Source organism: Protomyctophum parallelum (genome assembly GCF_964188405.1).
Source record: "Protomyctophum parallelum genome assembly, chromosome: 6".
NCBI classification, from domain to species: Eukaryota; Metazoa; Chordata; class Actinopteri; order Myctophiformes; family Myctophidae; genus Protomyctophum; species Protomyctophum parallelum.
The window spans coordinates 34,579,318-34,596,800 of NC_139701.1; the positions used below are offsets into that span (position 1 = coordinate 34,579,318).

Here is a 17,483-nt window from a genome sequence, read left to right on the forward strand (position 1 = left end):
TTGGACTTCTGTGAAGAATGCTGACCTGAACAGGTTTGATCCTTATTGGAAGGCTAGTGGGCAATTGTTGTGTTAGCTAGGTCTGGGCAATCTCCATATTATATGAATATTGTGATATGACACTAGATAATACCTATGAATACATAGGATCACAATGGAAACAAGTCCCCAGGACTTTTTTGTGTATATCCAATCAATCAATCAATCAATCAATCAATCAACCAACCAGCCAATCTCGTCTGGGATTTTGCCTGTAATAGTGTGATATGGCAACAAAAAAATCAATTATCAGCTATTTTTGTCCACAGTATTGATGAAGAAAAATAAAAGACCACTTATAAGCTGCACTACAATACATAACTTGTAAACGGTTTAAATAAAATAGTATTCATTCAAATAAGGATTGCAGCTTAAATGTTCCTGTGATCAACCGTTGTCTCTCTACTGACTCTGAATCCCAGATGGAGAAGATGATGGAGTCACTGGGGCAGTTCAGGTGTGTAAACTGTTACATGGTGTTTCGCTCCGGCGGGCTGCTAGACAAACACAAAGCATTGTTCTGCATTGGAAGTGACATCGGGGACCCCGTGGCCCTGAGGCAGAGACCCGAACACCTCACCAGAGACCGTGAGAGAGGTTTACAGCCTAAACAAGCACGAACCCCTGATCTTGTGAAGGTAAAAGCAAGCCAAACTACCCAACCAGTAAAATAACATATACCCTATATATACTCTACTGGAGCAAGGGTATGAAACCACACTAAACTAGAATGAATTTGCATTCACATTGTTCAAAATGTTTGTTCAATTTGGTAGAGTAGATTGGATTATCGGTTGGATAATCTCTTTTATACAGACAGAGTTGAAAAATGTGTACTATATACGATGCGCGCGCGCGCGCTCGCGCGTGTGTGTGTGTGTGTGTGTGTGTGTGTGTGTGTGCACATGCACCTGATAGATGAGAGGAGGGCAGAGACGACAACAGAGGAACATAAGATGGAGTGATACTGATGTGTGTCAACCAGAGAACCTGTGCCTGCAGACCCTCACTGGAGAGGTATACCCTCTGATAACTTCATCTGTCCCGATGACAACAGCCCAAGACATAAAGATTGCAACGTCTTTTATATCAACTTTGATGCACTGTAACATTCTCAGTGTTCATTTATCCCTTTGAGTTATAAATGGATAAAGTAACTCTGAGGATTATTTTTACTGTGTATTCCTTCACGGTTTATGTAGATTCAAAACAAATCAAAAATACTAAACACAAAGAACTCATCAGGGCTAAAGAGCTCTGTATAATCCTTAAAAGATCCCTTTTGTTTTCTCCTCACTAATTAGGCATTTCAAACATCAATGTCATGGCTTAAGTTGAAAAGTGTATTTTTGTGCATTGCAGTGTCAGTCTTACACATTAGAGTTGAATGAAAAGGATGTTATAAGCACCACTAAAACAGTATGATGTTTTGCTTCACCAAGCATGGTCATAACAGATGCAGTGATTATTGACTATATATGGCTGGACACTATGAACTAAATCATTTATCACAACAAATACCTTGCTATCAATATTGTGACGATAATATTGTGATGATAATGTCCATTTCTATGTCAAAGGACAACTTTATTTTTTTTCAACCAAGGTTCATGTTTTAGGTTGTTATTAGAGAAAGTAAAAGATGAGTGTAATTTTATTTTCATTTGCTGCTTTCTTTTGTTTTAGGGATTTTAGCTGTTTTTTACAGGGGGGGCATTCGAGCATGGGGCTAAATATGTATTTTATTTTACAAAATATTATGGTGATTTATTTTTATTATTTACCTTAGTCCTAATAGACCCCACGGAATTACATCTGGCCACAGAAGATCACAGGATCTACTGAATGTGAAGGAGGCCACACTGTGTGTCATAGGCTCAATATGCAGTTTGACACATTCAGTAGATCTCGTGATCTTTTGTGGCCAGATGTAATTTCTTGGGGTCTAGTAGGACTATAGTAAATAATAAAAAAAAGAAAATCCCTAAAACGAAAGAAAGCAGCAAATGAAAAACACTCATCACTCATCTTTTACTTTCTCTAATAAGAACCTAAAACATGAACCTTAGTTGAAAAAAAACTAAAGTTGTCCTTTTAATTTTTTAATTTTTTATATATATATTTTTTTGCGGCTTACGCCTTTTATTGGTTTTTTGAAGGGACAGACAGTAGGCTGACAGGAAACGGTAGAGAGATGGGGGATGACATGCAGTAAAGGCCGTGTCGGGCTCGGGAGTCGAACCTGCGGCACACTGCCAGTTGGGTGACCAGACGGTTACGCCACCGCCTGGGCAGTTGTCCTTTAAATAGCGGAAATAGGTCTACAGTACAAGGTCATAACTGTGAGCTTGTAGCCATGATGTAACAGTTGTGAGCTTGTACATTGAGTTTTTTTTATTAGTTTTTGAACATGTGATTGAAACCAGGAAAAGGAAATACATTCAAAATCCTTTAGGGCCTAATAGGGCGAGGTCGCACTGAAACAACAGGTCTGGGAATTGACGTTTTCGGGCCGGGTAGGGGGTAAAATGTGTGCTAATTAGTAAGGCCAGACGGGACTTTGTGCCAGCCCAGTTAGGGCCAGGACTTAATTTTTGGGCCTGTTAAGAAGTCCAGTTTTCGCTGGGTGCCGGGCGCGGCTGTGCTAATAACTTTGGGGCAGGCCCGTCTAGAGTTTGAATGGACAGGTATCAGTCAAAAGGGAGACATCGAAGAGGAAGGACAGGTGGGGAAGGATCAACATATAATATATGGAGATCTAAGGGTTTGAGGTCAGACGTAGAGTTGCTGGCCGGCTCTATACTGTATATGCAGATCTAGGTGATGATCCAGTCTTCTCCATGTACACTACAGTATGGCTATCCAGGGCAGGGTTTGATGAGGTCAGTGTCGTGATCTTCATATAATGTATGGAGACGGACATATATGGAGCGTGTCACGAGGCGTGACGGACTGACGGCCATATATGGAGCATGTCATGTGGCATGACGGACGGACGGACTGACTGACAGACAGGTTTTCATAATCAATATATTGCCCATCTATTGTCAGAAAACATGTGCAGCAATAGGAAGTAGAAATGTTACAAAGCATTTCTCTATGGCTGCAGTTTCACAAGTTGAGGATGTCCATTGAAGAGACTCTGCCAAAGCCATCCAAGGGGAGCACAGATACAGAGGTGAGCCCTTGATCTGCTCTCTTCACATACTGTACATGTACGTATAATCTGTTCATTTTACATCATCACACCAGCTGAAACATTAGACACTTGAATATGTTACAAAAGTCTGCAACACACTGTTGCACCCCTCCATATGGGTTTATATAAAGAATGTAAAGAATGCACATAGACTGCTAGAATTTATTTCTACATAATGTAACATAAGTGACCCAGGTCTTTGGGCATCAGGTGGGTCACGGCGAAAGAATGAAGGAGATGAGAGAGATGGCGTCGCTTCATGAGCGTCAACTAGCTGAAATACAGGCACACAACCAGCACCTGGAGCTACAGAGAGATGGTAAGAGAGTAGACCGCCCTGTCTGGCCCTTCTTAAATCTCAACACATCACTCTCATCTCATCCAGGAAATGTTTGTGATTTGGAACTCTCAGGATTCCCTTTTACGCTGTATTAGCTCCGTTTGGAACCTCTACACTGCTACGCTTTAGCTCCGAGTAGCAGCGTAGAAATAGAGAGTGTGTGTGTGTGTGTGACTGTGTGTGCGTGTGTGTGTGCGTGCGTATCTGCACATCTCTCTTGTGAGCCTTGGTATGAGTCAACTCTTCCTGCGTGTGTGTGGACACTGGACAGGTGTGTCTTTGTGTGATTGTGCATCAATGTGTGTCTACATACCTGCCTGTATGTGCAAATTGGTAATCATTAATCTTATGATTTGTAGGCTACTGTGGCTATTCCAACATAACAGTACCAATGTGTTCTTGTAGATGTTCGTAAAAGTTAGAAAAATCTGAAATGTAATATCTTTAAACGTGTGTGTGTGTGTGTGTGTGTGTGTGTGTGTGTGTGTGTGTGTGTGTGTCAGAGCTGGCCCGTCGGCTGGATGCCCTGGCGGGTCAGAACAGTACCAGTCACCTGGAGACTCTACTCCTGGAACTGAAAGATCAAGAGGAGAGGAACGAGGAGACACTGCAACAACTCACTGAACATGTCAACGCACTGCAGTATGTGTATTTGTGGCTAGAATGTGTGTGTGTGTGTGTGTGTGTGTGTGTGTGTGTGTGTGTGTGTGTGTGTGTGTGTGTGTGTGTGTGTGTGTGTGTGTGTGTGTGTGTGTGTGTGTGTGTGTGTGTGTGTGTGTGTTTGTGTGCTGCGATAGAGAACATGAAGTATAATAAGTACTGACAATTCTGGTCTTAGCATGTGATCTTTGGTCTTCTGCATGCCATCTTTTCTTTTAGGGTCAAATCAGCCTCTGTGCCCGCTGACCAGCCTGAACCGAGGATGCATCCTGTGATGTTTGACCTCATAGCCTCTGTGGATGGTCCCCTCTCTAACCAGATAAGGCAATGGTCCTGATTCATCTAGATTCTAGAGAGCCATTAGCCTTTCATTTTGATGCCCTGGCTTTTCGTTACCTTTGTCTGGGTTTCAAAAAATGTCACAGGTGTCACTGTAAATAAGAATTCTGCCTCACTGATCTCCATAGCTAAATGAGTAATTAAAGTAAACTCTCTCCTCTGTCCAGAGCCCTGCGGCTGGCCTACATGCAGTCCGGTGGGTCAGATCCAGCCGTTCTGGCCCAGATGCATGACCTACAGGCCGAGGCCCAAACCCTGGAACAGACCCCCCCAGGGCCCGGAGCCAAGGCCAGGAGGAATAGTAAGAACCATAAAGAACAATGGTCTAATCTACTGTTACATGCAGTGGGCTTTATGAAATGTGTGTCCTACACTGAGTCCAGTTCTGTAAGATGCAGCAGCAGCAGCAATAAGTGGATGCCGGGTTAAATGTATTTAATAATTGAACAGCGTCCTGCATCATTTTGACTGTCAGGATTCAGAGCGTCTTTCACCAACCTTTGAAAAATGATAGAATATTCATCACTCCATTCCACACACGGGTGCCCTCAAATGACGTGCACGGGTGTGCTAGAAACAGAAAATAATTCTGATCAATACGTGACAATCTGTTTGAAAGCTACAGGCTCTGGTGTAGAGCGAGCGCTGCACACAGTTGTCCATAGGAATGCATTATGGTGATATGAAGTTTGAAAACCACTGATCTAAGACAGTGAAAATTCAGAAGATTGCAGGTCAATTTTCTCAACCCCTTGGGCTCCATTTTCGTCACCGCTAAACCCCTTATCCCTAAACTTCTTTCAATAGTTCAACTAGCCAATCTACATTGACACATTGTGAGCTTGTAGACTGGCTATTTTAACTACCGGTATTCAAAAATGTTTTGCAAAAATAGTAAATAAAAAAGAAAATAATTAGGGATAAGGGGTTTAGCGGAAAATGGAGCCCATAATCTCTCCCTCTCTCTGTCCAGAGGTAAAGCCTCCTCAGTGCAGTCAAAGCTGGGATTTGCTGGCTATGGAGCAGGACAACCACAGACTTGAGGAGGAGATTCTCCGGTTACAGTTGGCCAGAGAGAGACACCATGGCCATGAAGGTAGGATGGATGATACCCGTACACTTCACAGAGGAACGAAGAGGAAAAGCTCCTCTTTTGATGCATGGAGTTCACTGAGAATACAGAATCTACTAGTATCCCAACGTATGACATGTCACCGCTCACAGAGGGTGCTTGTTAACGTGGTGCGTGCAGGGGTTTAGGATTCTGATTTATTTGGTGACAACACACAAAAGCGCACAAGAGCACCTTCCAACACATACAGTCAATGAATCACCGTGGATGAAACCACAATAAAGCCTGAGGGCCATTGCGGTCCTCTTCAACGAAAAAACATTAAACAACATGACGAATTAAATCACAACAACAATACATAACTATACATAACAAATCATCTAATAAATGTGCAATCAATGCAACTGATGCAACAGACAAGTCGGAACCATCATGATTCTGTAAAACATTATTTTTAGTAGGCCTACTGGAATCTAGATAAATCTGAAGGTTACCATGTAGTTCATTGGATATCATCCAATCCTTGCTCATCGACCACTGTGTCCGCCAGCCGCTTATATGCTTCTCAACGATTCTAATCTGCCCACGTCAGTCTTCTATTCCATTGTGTTTAAGGCATGAATCATTGACCTTAATGTCTATTAATGTGCTATCTAGCAGCAGCGGGCACAGAGCTCCAGCTGATGCAGAGGGAGAACCTCTTCCAGATAGCCTCCGTACAGGCAGAGATTGAGAACCTGCGGCGGGAGATGGAGAGAGCTGGAGAGGCTCCATGGCACCGCAGACAGCCCCCTCCACCCCCACCTCCTCCGCTCCCATTCCCTCTGGCCCTGCTGCAGGTGCAGTACACTGTTTTCCCATTACCACTATACATTTAAAAATCGTCTGTGTTATGCAGTTTTAGTTAAGACGCATTTACGCTTTGTCATAAGCTTGCTGAAAATCACAAACTCAAGCTTTGCACCATGTTGTTACTTGTTAGCTTGGAAATGTGTTGTTTCCCCCCCCCCCCCTGCGATATGATGCGGGACTACGGTCTAGCGGCTAGCAAATACCAACTCAGGCCTCCTGAATCGCTGCCCTCCACACACTCCTATCTAGCATCGGGGTCTTGAGCTTTACAGACTGGTACAACATCTGCAGCATCCTGCAGAGTCCTAATGGCATCAACTTTCTAACAGGCATATGAGTGAAAGCAAAAGGTTTCCGATTTATTACTCACAAATCATAGTATTGTGTTGATTTGGGAATCCCTCTCCATTCCACAGCCCCAGGCCAGGCTCCCTTCCTCTCCCCTGGGAAGACATGTGATGGGCTCTCTGGACTCTCTGGGGCCAGCTCCCTATGATCCTACGTCAGTCTAAACCTTCACAGATCCAAATCCTAATTATATTTATTTCACATCCAACTCAAATCAAGTAGGACAAGATAAACTAGAGTTTATTTAAACATCATGCCAATCATATCTGTTGTTGCAAATTATTTATTTTGAATGTCTTGCCATTCTAGAAGTGAAAATAAACCTGGATATCATATTTGGTTTGGTCTATTGTATTCTAGTATTCTATTTAGAAAACATTCCCCTGGTTTTGCAGGGCTGGTTTTATGATTTTCTATGACCTTGTGCTGGGAGTTGATGCTACTCTGAGCACGCTGCGTCTAGTAGTAGCTCTGTACTTGGGGGGCCAGGAGGTTGGACGACCGACTCCAACGCCCACTGTCCAGTGCCAGCCAGGAAGAGTACTGCCCTACTACACCCACAGACTATCCCATAGAAACTATGCCCATCTTTCAGCCAAGCAGCCAGTTCCCAGGTATGCGTCACCAAGAGGTATAGCTCGTAATAATGTGTGTTGAGCATTTTGTGGCTAGAATTCAACATTAGAATAGATGAAATACTGTATACTCTCATTCTTCAATATTATATCATTTCTCATTATTTTACAAAATTCATAGGCCTATAGTACCGGTACGTTTCATCCTAATATTCAGATAGATAAATCATTATACCATATTATGGGTTACCTTCAATTCATGCCCGTTTTTGCTGTTCTCTCTGAAGAATGCAACCATCTCCCTCGCTCTCTCTGGTGGTGGAGTTGCAGGCAGCGGGATGTGTGGATATTTATGGCCAAGGAGTGCAGAGACTGGTTTCCCTGGGCTGGGTCCACCTGTCGCTCTTTGACCAATACAACCAGGTTCACACATTATGTGACATACTGTAGGCCTACACTCTCTCATCCCCACACACACACACACACACACATGACATGTTTTGAAAACCCCTGAACATTACATAATCATAAGGGAAGGTCAGTTTAGGTATTTATCAAAAGTATTTTAGTAAGAGGTTGATGAACTTACATTTTAGCGGTCGGCTAATCGTGTGCATTAGTGAAATAAATATGTAACATGGTGGACCGGCATTTCACCTTTTCAAGCAAGTTGTGGAAAGCTTGCACAAAATAATTTTACCCACTATTTGGTGAACAAATGCGACAATAAACTTGATATTAAGTTGAAGTTGAATTGACTTAAGATTAAAGTCAAATGTATTTGTAAACTACATTTAAAAACAACTCTTGTTGACCAAAGTGCTGTACAGTCCAGGAGGTAGCTAAGTCACAAATAAATAAATCATACACAAACGAGACATACAAGTCGAAGGCACAAATACATAATGTATCATGATAAATAACTATAAATATGATATTTTTGCCACACAGGAATCATTTGATGTGAGAAACAAAAGGAAATTACTTCATGGGCCTTTCCATTACTTCCCTCTAATACCAGGTCCATAGTGGCCACTGGAGGGTGCCAGTGCGCTGCCTGCCTGTGAGACCCTCATTATGCACTAGCCAGCTCAACTGTGTACCACAGGTATAATACTAAAGTACACATATCAATATCATCTAACCTAACCCAAGTATATAACACACAAACAGATGTCAGTCTTTTTCTATGAATGAATTTACAACCAACCTGTATGGTACAGTATGACGTTAATATAGTGCAACTGGTACATCTGCACTGGTTGGAGATGTTCTCCCTTAGATCCTATGCAGGGTAGGTCAATAGTACTGCCTGAACCTCATCAATGGAAGTGGGATTCTGTCTCAAGAGGGAGATAGACATAGACAGACTGCAGTTTTAAGAAGACTTTAATGCAGTGGGTAAAGTGTAGATTAGAATGTCAAGTAATAGGTTATGGGTAGGGCCTAGCGACATGAGGATTGTGATTTAGACATACAAGCATCAGCATGACAGGTGTGTGCATGTGTGTCTTTGAGGTGGGCATCATGGAGTTGTGTATTCGGTTGGTCAATGCTCGAGATGGTGACATGCAGACCCTGGTAAGACCTGACCCCAAGAACACCTGCCACTACATGTACCCCATTATGGTAAGTATGGCAACTTTGTTTCAGATGGCATAAGAGATAGGATAGGTTACATCTAAAAAAAAAAACAATACAACATAAAGTGTGGAAAATATTGTAAATACAAAGTCCATTAAAATAGCACTGACGCAAGTTTTTCTTCAATTTATACTGTCATTACTGAACCAATATATTTTTTCTTAAACCAAATAGCTCACAAGAGATAGGCAAGCGTGTTCATGCAATCGTTTGTCAATACAGGCATCATCCAGTCAAGGAAATCAAGCCCCAAACATTTCAACTCAAACCTTTGAAGAAAATCCCACCGACCAACACTGCAAAGAAGACAAAACCCCTCCTCCCACAGAGAAGTCCAAACACAGCTGAGGAACAGAAGAAAGCCCTTCCAGTAATAAATGTGCATGTTCTTTTCAACAAATCAGAATTGTGCGTCAACTCTAATGAAAACAGGTTTTGTAGAGTAAATGTTGGTTATTTAATTACCAGAATCTGAGTGTTGGTGGAAGGAGGATCAGAACACTCAATACTTTAATAGTATCGTGCAGCAATTTAGGCTAATAGACAATGTAAAAATAGACGTTAGAAGAATTAGGACAAACACGTGACATCTGCCAAAACTCCTTTATTATTAATTTTTACTACAAGTATACAAAACTGGACCGACCAATCTGTGAAAATGGTTCTTATTTACAAAAACAAAGTGTTGAAGGGAGTGGGGGCTGGACAGGCATGCTGTGCTGGCTTGAGGATCAGGAAGACGTGGAGAAGACCATCACGCTGATGACTGTACAGAGGCAGGTGGCTTTGCAGGCTACAGGAGAGAAAAGAAAACACCATGAAACCAAACTATAGACTCCTTGTCCAAGTTAATAGTGTAGACGAATGTACTGGCAAGTGTCAGCGGAATGTTCCATTTGCAACTACGTTGACGTTTACCCGTCAACTGAAGTGCACCATATGTATCCGCTATACATTGAATTTAAAATAGCCGAGTAAAAATGCATCGTTTCTGCCTAGTACGGTTCAGCGCCTCCTGATGGCCATCAAACAGTTTGAGATTCGCAAATGTGCCAACGCCAAAACAACAACTTTTGAAAAGACAAATCCATCACAGGTTGTTTTAAAGCATCCAAAACTCAAAGCGCCATTAGAAGTCAAACTCATTTTATGCTGTGTGCCATCACTTGCCTCCTTTGCCTCTGTCTCCTGGACTCCATTGCCGTTGCTGGCAGTGGAGCTGCTGCCGCCATTAACTGTGGCTTCCTGTTTGAGCTGCTTAGCATCAGCGTCCTTCTCTGGACTCTCCTCCTCTGGTTTCCTCTGTAGATACAAAAACCAGGATAAACATACTGTAGTAGGCTACAAAAATAAACTGTACACACACAACACAAGAAATGCACACAACCGTGATGGAGTCTGTAAAAATCTGTTCTTAACATGAGGGAAGCATATTGGCCAGTTATATATGAACTAGCCTCGATACCCAGGCTTTCATTTCGTCTGCGTGAAAGATGAAAGCCTGGAAAAAGCCGTGGGCTGAACCAGTCTAAAAGTGGGAGTCAACCCTTCCGCGTAGGCGTCGCTCTAAATGATGCAACGTAGCGCTGCACTAGGGGGGAGAGGAGGGGCCGGGGGTGACGGACAGATCGATGAGATCCAATCAGGGTGCGCGTTTTTCTGAGCCGCGGCCCTCCCATCTAGGCCAGAAATGTCTCTGCTTAGGTCAGGCTATATATGAACCAACTTTACCTTAAAAACACAAGAATCTGGATCGACATGCTGCAAGTCACGTAAACTTGTGGATGGGCCATTTCCAGCATGTGCTAAAATATGCAACCAAGTACAAATCAGGCCTTGCGGCAGGGTTACTAGATTTAAGGTTGTATAGACGCCCCACCTTTTTTCTGACTAGGTGGGAAATGTCCGAGACTGCTTTAGAAGATGACGAGGCGCCATCAGATGGCTTGACTGGGATCTGAAAGAAAAGACGAGATATCAAGCCAAGCCTCACAGTGTGGTACCGTTTAGTGTTTTTCTGCCGTTTACTGTTTGCACATCGCAATGTTTTGAGTTGTGGACAGGATGCCTACCTGACTGGGTGTTGCAAATGCAGACGACGAAGAACCACCGTTTTCACCCGTGAATGCTGATGAACCACTGGGGAACGCTGATGAAGTAGAAGGACCACCCTGGAGGAGAGAATGGTCTCGTGTCATTTGAAATCAAAATATGCAGCATTTTAAAAAACTGTTGTCCAAGCGCATCTAGACCATAAAGTTGTAGAAAACTCACTAATTTCTTGACGTCGATTAATCAATAAACTATTAACATCCCTACCGCAGACCAAAACTATGCACACCATCGACCCGCAGCCACGAGTCACCTTTCTATTAAACAGTGCAGTTCAAAGGTGAAGTTACATAGATGGGAGGGGGACCGCATGTCATTCAGACGGGGCATTAGTCCGACATGCGCACAAATAATTTCATACCATATTCATTACCCACCAGAGTGAAGCCTACTCACCAGTGTGTGTTGGATGGCCTGAGAGGCTGCGCTGGCGGTTTTCTGGCTCTCCTTGGCATCCTCCACCTTCTCTTTGATGTCGGGCAAGAGCAGCTTCAGTTCTTCCATCTCCTTCATTGCATCAGCCGCACCATCTGTGCCCTCTGCTGCAGTGATCGCCTCCTGCAGCACATCTGCACACAAGAATGCTTTGATCACCCTCTGTATTTATTGAAGGACTTTGTGCAGTCATACTACACATTTCGCTGACAGCACCAATACCATCTGCCAAATTCTCACTGTCACAACATTGAGGTAGTCCGTCAAGAATATTGTGATAATTGGAACAATTTATTATCCAGGAGAGTCTTACTGAGGCGGTTCTCGATGACCTTTATGGAGCTACTGTAGTGCTGGATGGCCTGACTGTACTGGTCCATGTAGCAGAGAGTGGTTGCAACGTGGTAATGGCTCTCAGCCAGCAGACGGCTGTGGGGAGCCAGATGTTTCAGCTGCAGTGCAAGACACTCCTGGAAGTCTTCTAGTGCCTGGGGGTAATTACCTAGAGGACAGAGATGCTGTTAGGTATTTTGTGGAAAAGAGATTTGTCAGATTATGTTTGACGAGTCAGTAATACAATGACCAGCTGTGCTGCAATATAACAGCTGTAATCAAGTGATGCTAGGGACAAGTGTTTTGCAGAATCATATTCAATAGGGCTGACCGATATTTTTCTTAAATCGAAGGGGATTAAGGGGGGGGGGGGGGGGGCAGCCTTAATATTCAAGCAAACTTTGTGGCATGGATAAATTAGCTTGTTCTTCAGGGCTGTCAAATGCCTAGACTAAATCAATTATGAGGAAAAGGCAGAATGAGAGCCCATTAATTGAATCCTACCAGTTTCAGCACCGACTTCCCCAAGCTTTAGCATGGCCTGTGCTGCCATCAGCTGATCATCCTTGTTCTCTTTTCTGTGTAGAAACAAAAAGGACCAGAGGATTCGTTTCAAAACACTGTTGCAAAGCCTTTTAGAAAAGTTAAAACAAGGAAAAGGTGTAAAGACCTGGAGTGATTATACACAGCATAAACATGCTCCATACAAAAGGAAATTAGTTAGGTTTGTTCTACAGTTTTAAATGAGCTGTAATATTGGCACTGTCAAAGCTGAAAAAAAAAAAAAAAAAAAAAGGTGAACTAGGTCTGTGTGCATTTGTATACATGCACAAAATTATCTTTACCTTTTGTAGATTACTTTAGCCACCTCCAGCATCTCCCACGCCAACTGCAAGTTGCCTACCTCATCTTCTTCCTGGAAACAAGAGTTACAATCTTAAAGCTGAAGAAATATAAATGCCGTCAGCTAGTCTAGCCAATATCTACTAGACAAGATGGCTTTGGTCACATTGCTGCAAAAATATGCCAAAGTGGTACCTAGAGACAAACGGTTTTATAACTGTTACTAAGGTAAGACATGATCACATAATTTAACCTAGTAAAAATTCAGCTTTATGATTTTCATTGTGAAGAGAACTCCTGACTCATTGTGGAGACCCGAGTCTGGAGCTACACTAAGAATGCATATTTCACATCGTAGCCAACATGAGACTTGAGGTGCTGCCTACCTTGTCTTCAGCATTTTCTGCATCGTCGTCCGAATCTTCATCATCGTCATCTTCTGAAGAAGCACAGAACAATTAGAAAGAGCAATGCAGTTAATCAGCTGCAGGAGCGAAACTAATATGGCATGCAGTTCACCCAGGTGCAGTTAATCAGTTGTGCAAGCCCTTTATTCCAGATTTGACACCTACATCTGTGCTCTAGTACCAATAATTCCCCAAACTATGCACCAGCTGAACAGTGGAACGCACGCAAAGTTCTACTACCCTCCAAGTCATCCTCAGCAACCTCTCCCTCAGCATCTCCCGGAGCCTCAGCCTTGTCCTGGTCATCAGAACTCTGTACCTTCTCAACATTTACACATTCCTTTCCAGGAGATGTAGCAGGAACAGTCCCAGCGTCAATCACAGTAGGACTGGGAATCTTCTCAGCACCGTTTACTGGCGCCGCTTCAACAGAGCCGGTGGCCGTCCCATTCGTAGCACCCTGTTCCACTCCCGTCACAACATCCACCACAGGAGGACTGGGAATCTTCTCAGCTCCATTTACAAGACCCTCTTCAACAGTGCTGGAGTCGGCCATGGCAGAAACTGCACTCTGATCTGCCCCCGTCACAACCACATGACCCTTCTCTCCTTCCTTCATAGACTTTGCTTCCTGTAGTTCAGTTTCAATTATGGCTGCACCATCTTTAGCCTTCACCTCCGTGGCACTGCCCCCGTCACTTGACTCCACTTTGGTTTCTTCCCCCTCAGTTTCAATTATGGCCGCACCGTCGTCAGCGATGACCTCTGTGGCAGTGCCCACGTCACTTGACTCCACTTTGGTTTCTTCCCCCTCAGTTTCAATTATGGCCGCACCGTCGTCAGCGATGACCTCTGTGGCAGTGCCCACGTCACTTGACTCCACTTTGGTTTCTGCACCCTCAGCCTTTTCCGGTTCAGCCATTGCCTCATAAACCTGCCTGCGTAGCACGTCTCTCTCTTCGTCTGTACCAGAGGACAGCATGTGAGGAAGTTTCTGAGCATCAACTAGGTTATGGTCACCAATAAGGTGAATTCAGGATTGGAAAATTGGATGGAAAGCAAGCTTTAACAATTTACAAGTTAAGCTGTTAAAAAGAAAACCTCATACACAAGTTAGTAATCCAGCAATTTTTAGGGTAATCACAATGGTAATGAAGGAACTTTTCCATTCATTGCAAATCTCACATTTTTCAATAAAGCATACCGACCGTCAAGGTTGTTGGCACTCTCGATGTTGGGGTTCTCAGGTTTATCCCCCTCCCCGTCCGATTCCTCTGGGACTCCCTCCAGAGCATTGCCAAGAACAGTGTTCTCCATCCTGCCAAGACAGTCCTGAAATGTAATCTGGGCTAAATGATAAACTGTTTTGCTTTATTAATACATTATTCTGCCCCCCCCCCCCCCCCCCCATATGCTAGTTACTAGTAGACTCCCATGCTCCCACCAACCGGTCTTCGTAATGATATAACACTGTAGGCATTTGTGCACCATGTAGAATACTAGCCCCTCTCGGAACCCTCCATAATGCTTTTCTGAAATTTGGATGTCGCTTTGCGTAGGGTCCCTGTGCGTTACTGTGTTTTCATATTGAAGTGATAGAACGCGGACATAAATATCGTCGTTAACGTCATGTCTGCGCCGTTTGACGGCTTCTTTTCGTTTGAGTTATTCTGAATCTGTCAACTATAAGTACCTATACATACCACTGCGAATTCTCTTGTGTCGCGGAAGCCGTCAAGTATTTGTTCGACCGATTTGGAAGCTTTGATTCCTCTCTTCCTGCCTTGTTTATTGACATCCAAGTGTACCGCCTCCCGCTGCGGGGTTGGCTTGTGCCGGCTACATTCCTGCCTCTGATCTGCTCTGTCATAGCTATAGCGCCACTAGCTAGCCAGATAGGCGGTACAGTGAGGTGTCAATAAACAAGGAAGGAAAAGAATCAAAGCCCTTGTAGGGCTAGTAGAATACCAACCTTGCGAGCTCCAGCAGGGACTTCCCACACAAGAAGAAGGCCTCTCCACACTCATCTGCAGTGTCACCATACTTTGCAGCCCTGGACAGCATGAGAACAAAGTTCCACAATCAATCTGGCAGTCCATTCACAAAGCCAAGTGTATGTACTATTCAGGACTACTGATGCGAACAAGCAAGTGCAAAATACATTGTTTGCAAGACTGCTGAAAACAGACAGTGAGGTTTAATTACCAACATGACAGTATGGATGCAACACTTAATTATATTTTAGCCCTAGCCCATGTTATTTAATGTAGTACTCACAGCATTCCGCAAGCCTCCTGGAAGACATTGACAGCTGAAACAAAGTCACCCATCACCAGATGTCTGTTGCCCGTGCCAATGAGTTTCTTTGCCTCTTCCATGACATCAGTACTGTAGATTAGAACACATCATGATATAGTTAGATAAACAGTTAAACACTCATACAATAGTCTTAAGGTTCAAGCAATGCTTTGACACAGAATACTGAACGAGAAAGTGGGGGGAGGCAAACCCGCCGCTCACCTGCTGTCCTGCGCAGAAGTGGATGAGCAGGGCTTCTCTTCCATGCTGGAAGAGCAGCACATTGAAAAGAAAGTAACGTTAGTTGTACTGTAATGTGGTGGACGTCCGTTTAAAGCCTTGCACAAATGCTAAAAGACACACAAAAAACTTTACCATGTCCTCCGCATAGTACAAGATTCAAGTCTTGCTTGCGTCAGAGTTGTGTACGTGTTTATATTTCATAACATATCCCAAAACCACTGGAATTGTGGACGAACCAATGCAACTGGAATTCGTTTGTAGGCAGAGTACTAGCTCTGGTCCATAACGGCATTGAGGCTATGGACCAGAGCTTAGGCAGAGTACCGCTTCCTACTCACTGGACTAGTCGAATCACTCGATACATGCACAGCACAGTTGCAAACCAAGGTCGCTAATGTTATGCTAACTAGCGAAAAAAATAGCTGATCTACAAGCTCACCGCGCGTCGCTTGTGCGACGCGCTGTGAGCTTGTAGAGCGGCTATTTTCTACACGCGGCACCGTCGTACGACGAGGCAGGCGTCTAGCCACACGCTAACTAGCCACCGATGCTAACAATACAGCATAGCTGCAGACAGATAGACAGACAGGCAGATAGACAGACAGACAGGCAGCGTTGTTGTTGTTGCAGTTCCAAGTGTTTGTCTTCTCTTACCTTCCCGAGCTGGATGCGGCGGCGGTCTCCTCTGGCATGGTGATCGGTCGCTCAACAGTGTGTAGAGACACAAGGAAACAAACGGGGGAATGTTGTTGTGGTGAATGGGAAAACAGACACAAGCCCCAGTCAGCCGCTATTCCTTTCCTTGCAACCAGCAATGCTTTTCTTCTGAGCTTTGTTGGCGCGCTTAAATAGAGAAAAGGACACTTCCCATTTCCGCCAGATCTCTCGCAACCGCGGGAGAATGGTCATTTAAAGGGGACGTGATATGAGTGTATGCGAAAATAATGTCCTTCATTCTGTCAGTGTGTGCGTCATCTTTGCCGATCAGAGTGATATATAGCCTGCCCTATACCCTGTAATATAATAACGCTTGTTTATGTTAAAGCCGAAATCAACTAAGTTATGAAGCCTTCATGATAAAGTGCAGGTTTAGGTGGTGTTCTGTAAGTAGAATGATGTGAAAGAGCCTCGTTGGCGCAGTTTGGCAGCGCGTCAGTCTCATAATCTGAAGGTCGTGAGTTCGAGCCTCACACGGGGCAGACACAGACTTGCTTTTATTCAGGCGACCGCTTTCAACACGTCATATTGTTTATGTGCTGCCATGTGGACGTGGAGTAGACCGAAATAGTATTTATATGTCCATTATATTATTTATATTATACTGAGTACACTAAAAGGTTAATTAGGAACTGATTGATTGAAAACTTTATTATCAGTTTGCATGGATAGGGTCTGATTGATTGATTGATTGATTGATTGATTGATTGATTGATTGATTGATTGATTGCTTTATTAACAGTTTGCATGGACAAGCACAAGTACAGTACACAAGGTCCGCTAGGATTTATCCAAGAAAGCCTATTGGTTTTACTCAATTCATCAAAACATTTAATGATATACAACGTGAATGTGAAGTCAGTTGCAGTGGCACCAAATGACCACGCGGTGGTGGTCATGCTCCATTATATATTCATGACGTAGTAGCCTACCTTATTCAATATGATTTCAAATCATCATTAGTCAGGACAGTTATATGTTATGTCTTGTGATCATCATACACGAGCATGTTGATTCAAGTGTAGCA

General features: G+C 43.6%; 2 protein-coding genes across 4 annotated transcripts; one reads left to right on the forward strand and one right to left on the reverse strand.

Annotated features, from left to right (window-relative positions):
- Nucleotides 1–461: 461 nt before the first annotated feature.
- ccdc17 (coiled-coil domain containing 17) lies at nt 462–9,416 on the forward strand (the record flags this gene model as incomplete). The annotated part of the gene is made up of 14 exons (XM_083766709.1): nt 462–627; nt 1,025–1,056; nt 3,449–3,557; nt 4,082–4,220; nt 4,458–4,562; nt 4,745–4,878; nt 5,551–5,673; nt 6,307–6,488; nt 6,918–7,003; nt 7,245–7,463; nt 7,712–7,847; nt 8,446–8,532; nt 8,943–9,053; nt 9,291–9,416. The coding sequence occupies 14 exons, from the start codon at nt 462–464 to the stop codon at nt 9,414–9,416; spliced, it is 1,755 nt and encodes a 584-aa protein (XP_083622835.1).
- A 240-nt stretch (nt 9,417–9,656) lies between these two features.
- On the reverse strand, nt 9,657–16,853 carry nasp (nuclear autoantigenic sperm protein (histone-binding)). 3 transcript variants are annotated; one of them, XM_083767432.1, is made up of 14 exons: nt 16,394–16,853; nt 15,719–15,763; nt 15,476–15,586; nt 15,171–15,251; nt 14,407–14,516; nt 13,178–13,227; nt 12,794–12,864; nt 12,453–12,526; nt 11,929–12,117; nt 11,577–11,749; nt 11,141–11,239; nt 10,948–11,025; nt 10,239–10,370; nt 9,657–9,861 (listed from the first exon to the last, which is right to left on the reverse strand). In XM_083767432.1, the coding sequence occupies exons 1-14, from the start codon at nt 16,429–16,431 to the stop codon at nt 9,823–9,825; spliced, it is 1,290 nt and encodes a 429-aa protein (XP_083623558.1). In that variant the 5' UTR covers nt 16,432–16,853; the 3' UTR covers nt 9,657–9,822. The 3 variants fall into 3 exon arrangements, with proteins under 3 accessions (XP_083623558.1, XP_083623556.1, XP_083623557.1); XM_083767430.1 differs by having other exon boundaries at nt 13,178–13,230; nt 16,394–16,852; XM_083767431.1 differs by having other exon boundaries at nt 13,178–13,230; nt 15,722–15,763; nt 16,394–16,850.
- Between the last annotated feature and the right edge of the window lie 630 nt (nt 16,854–17,483).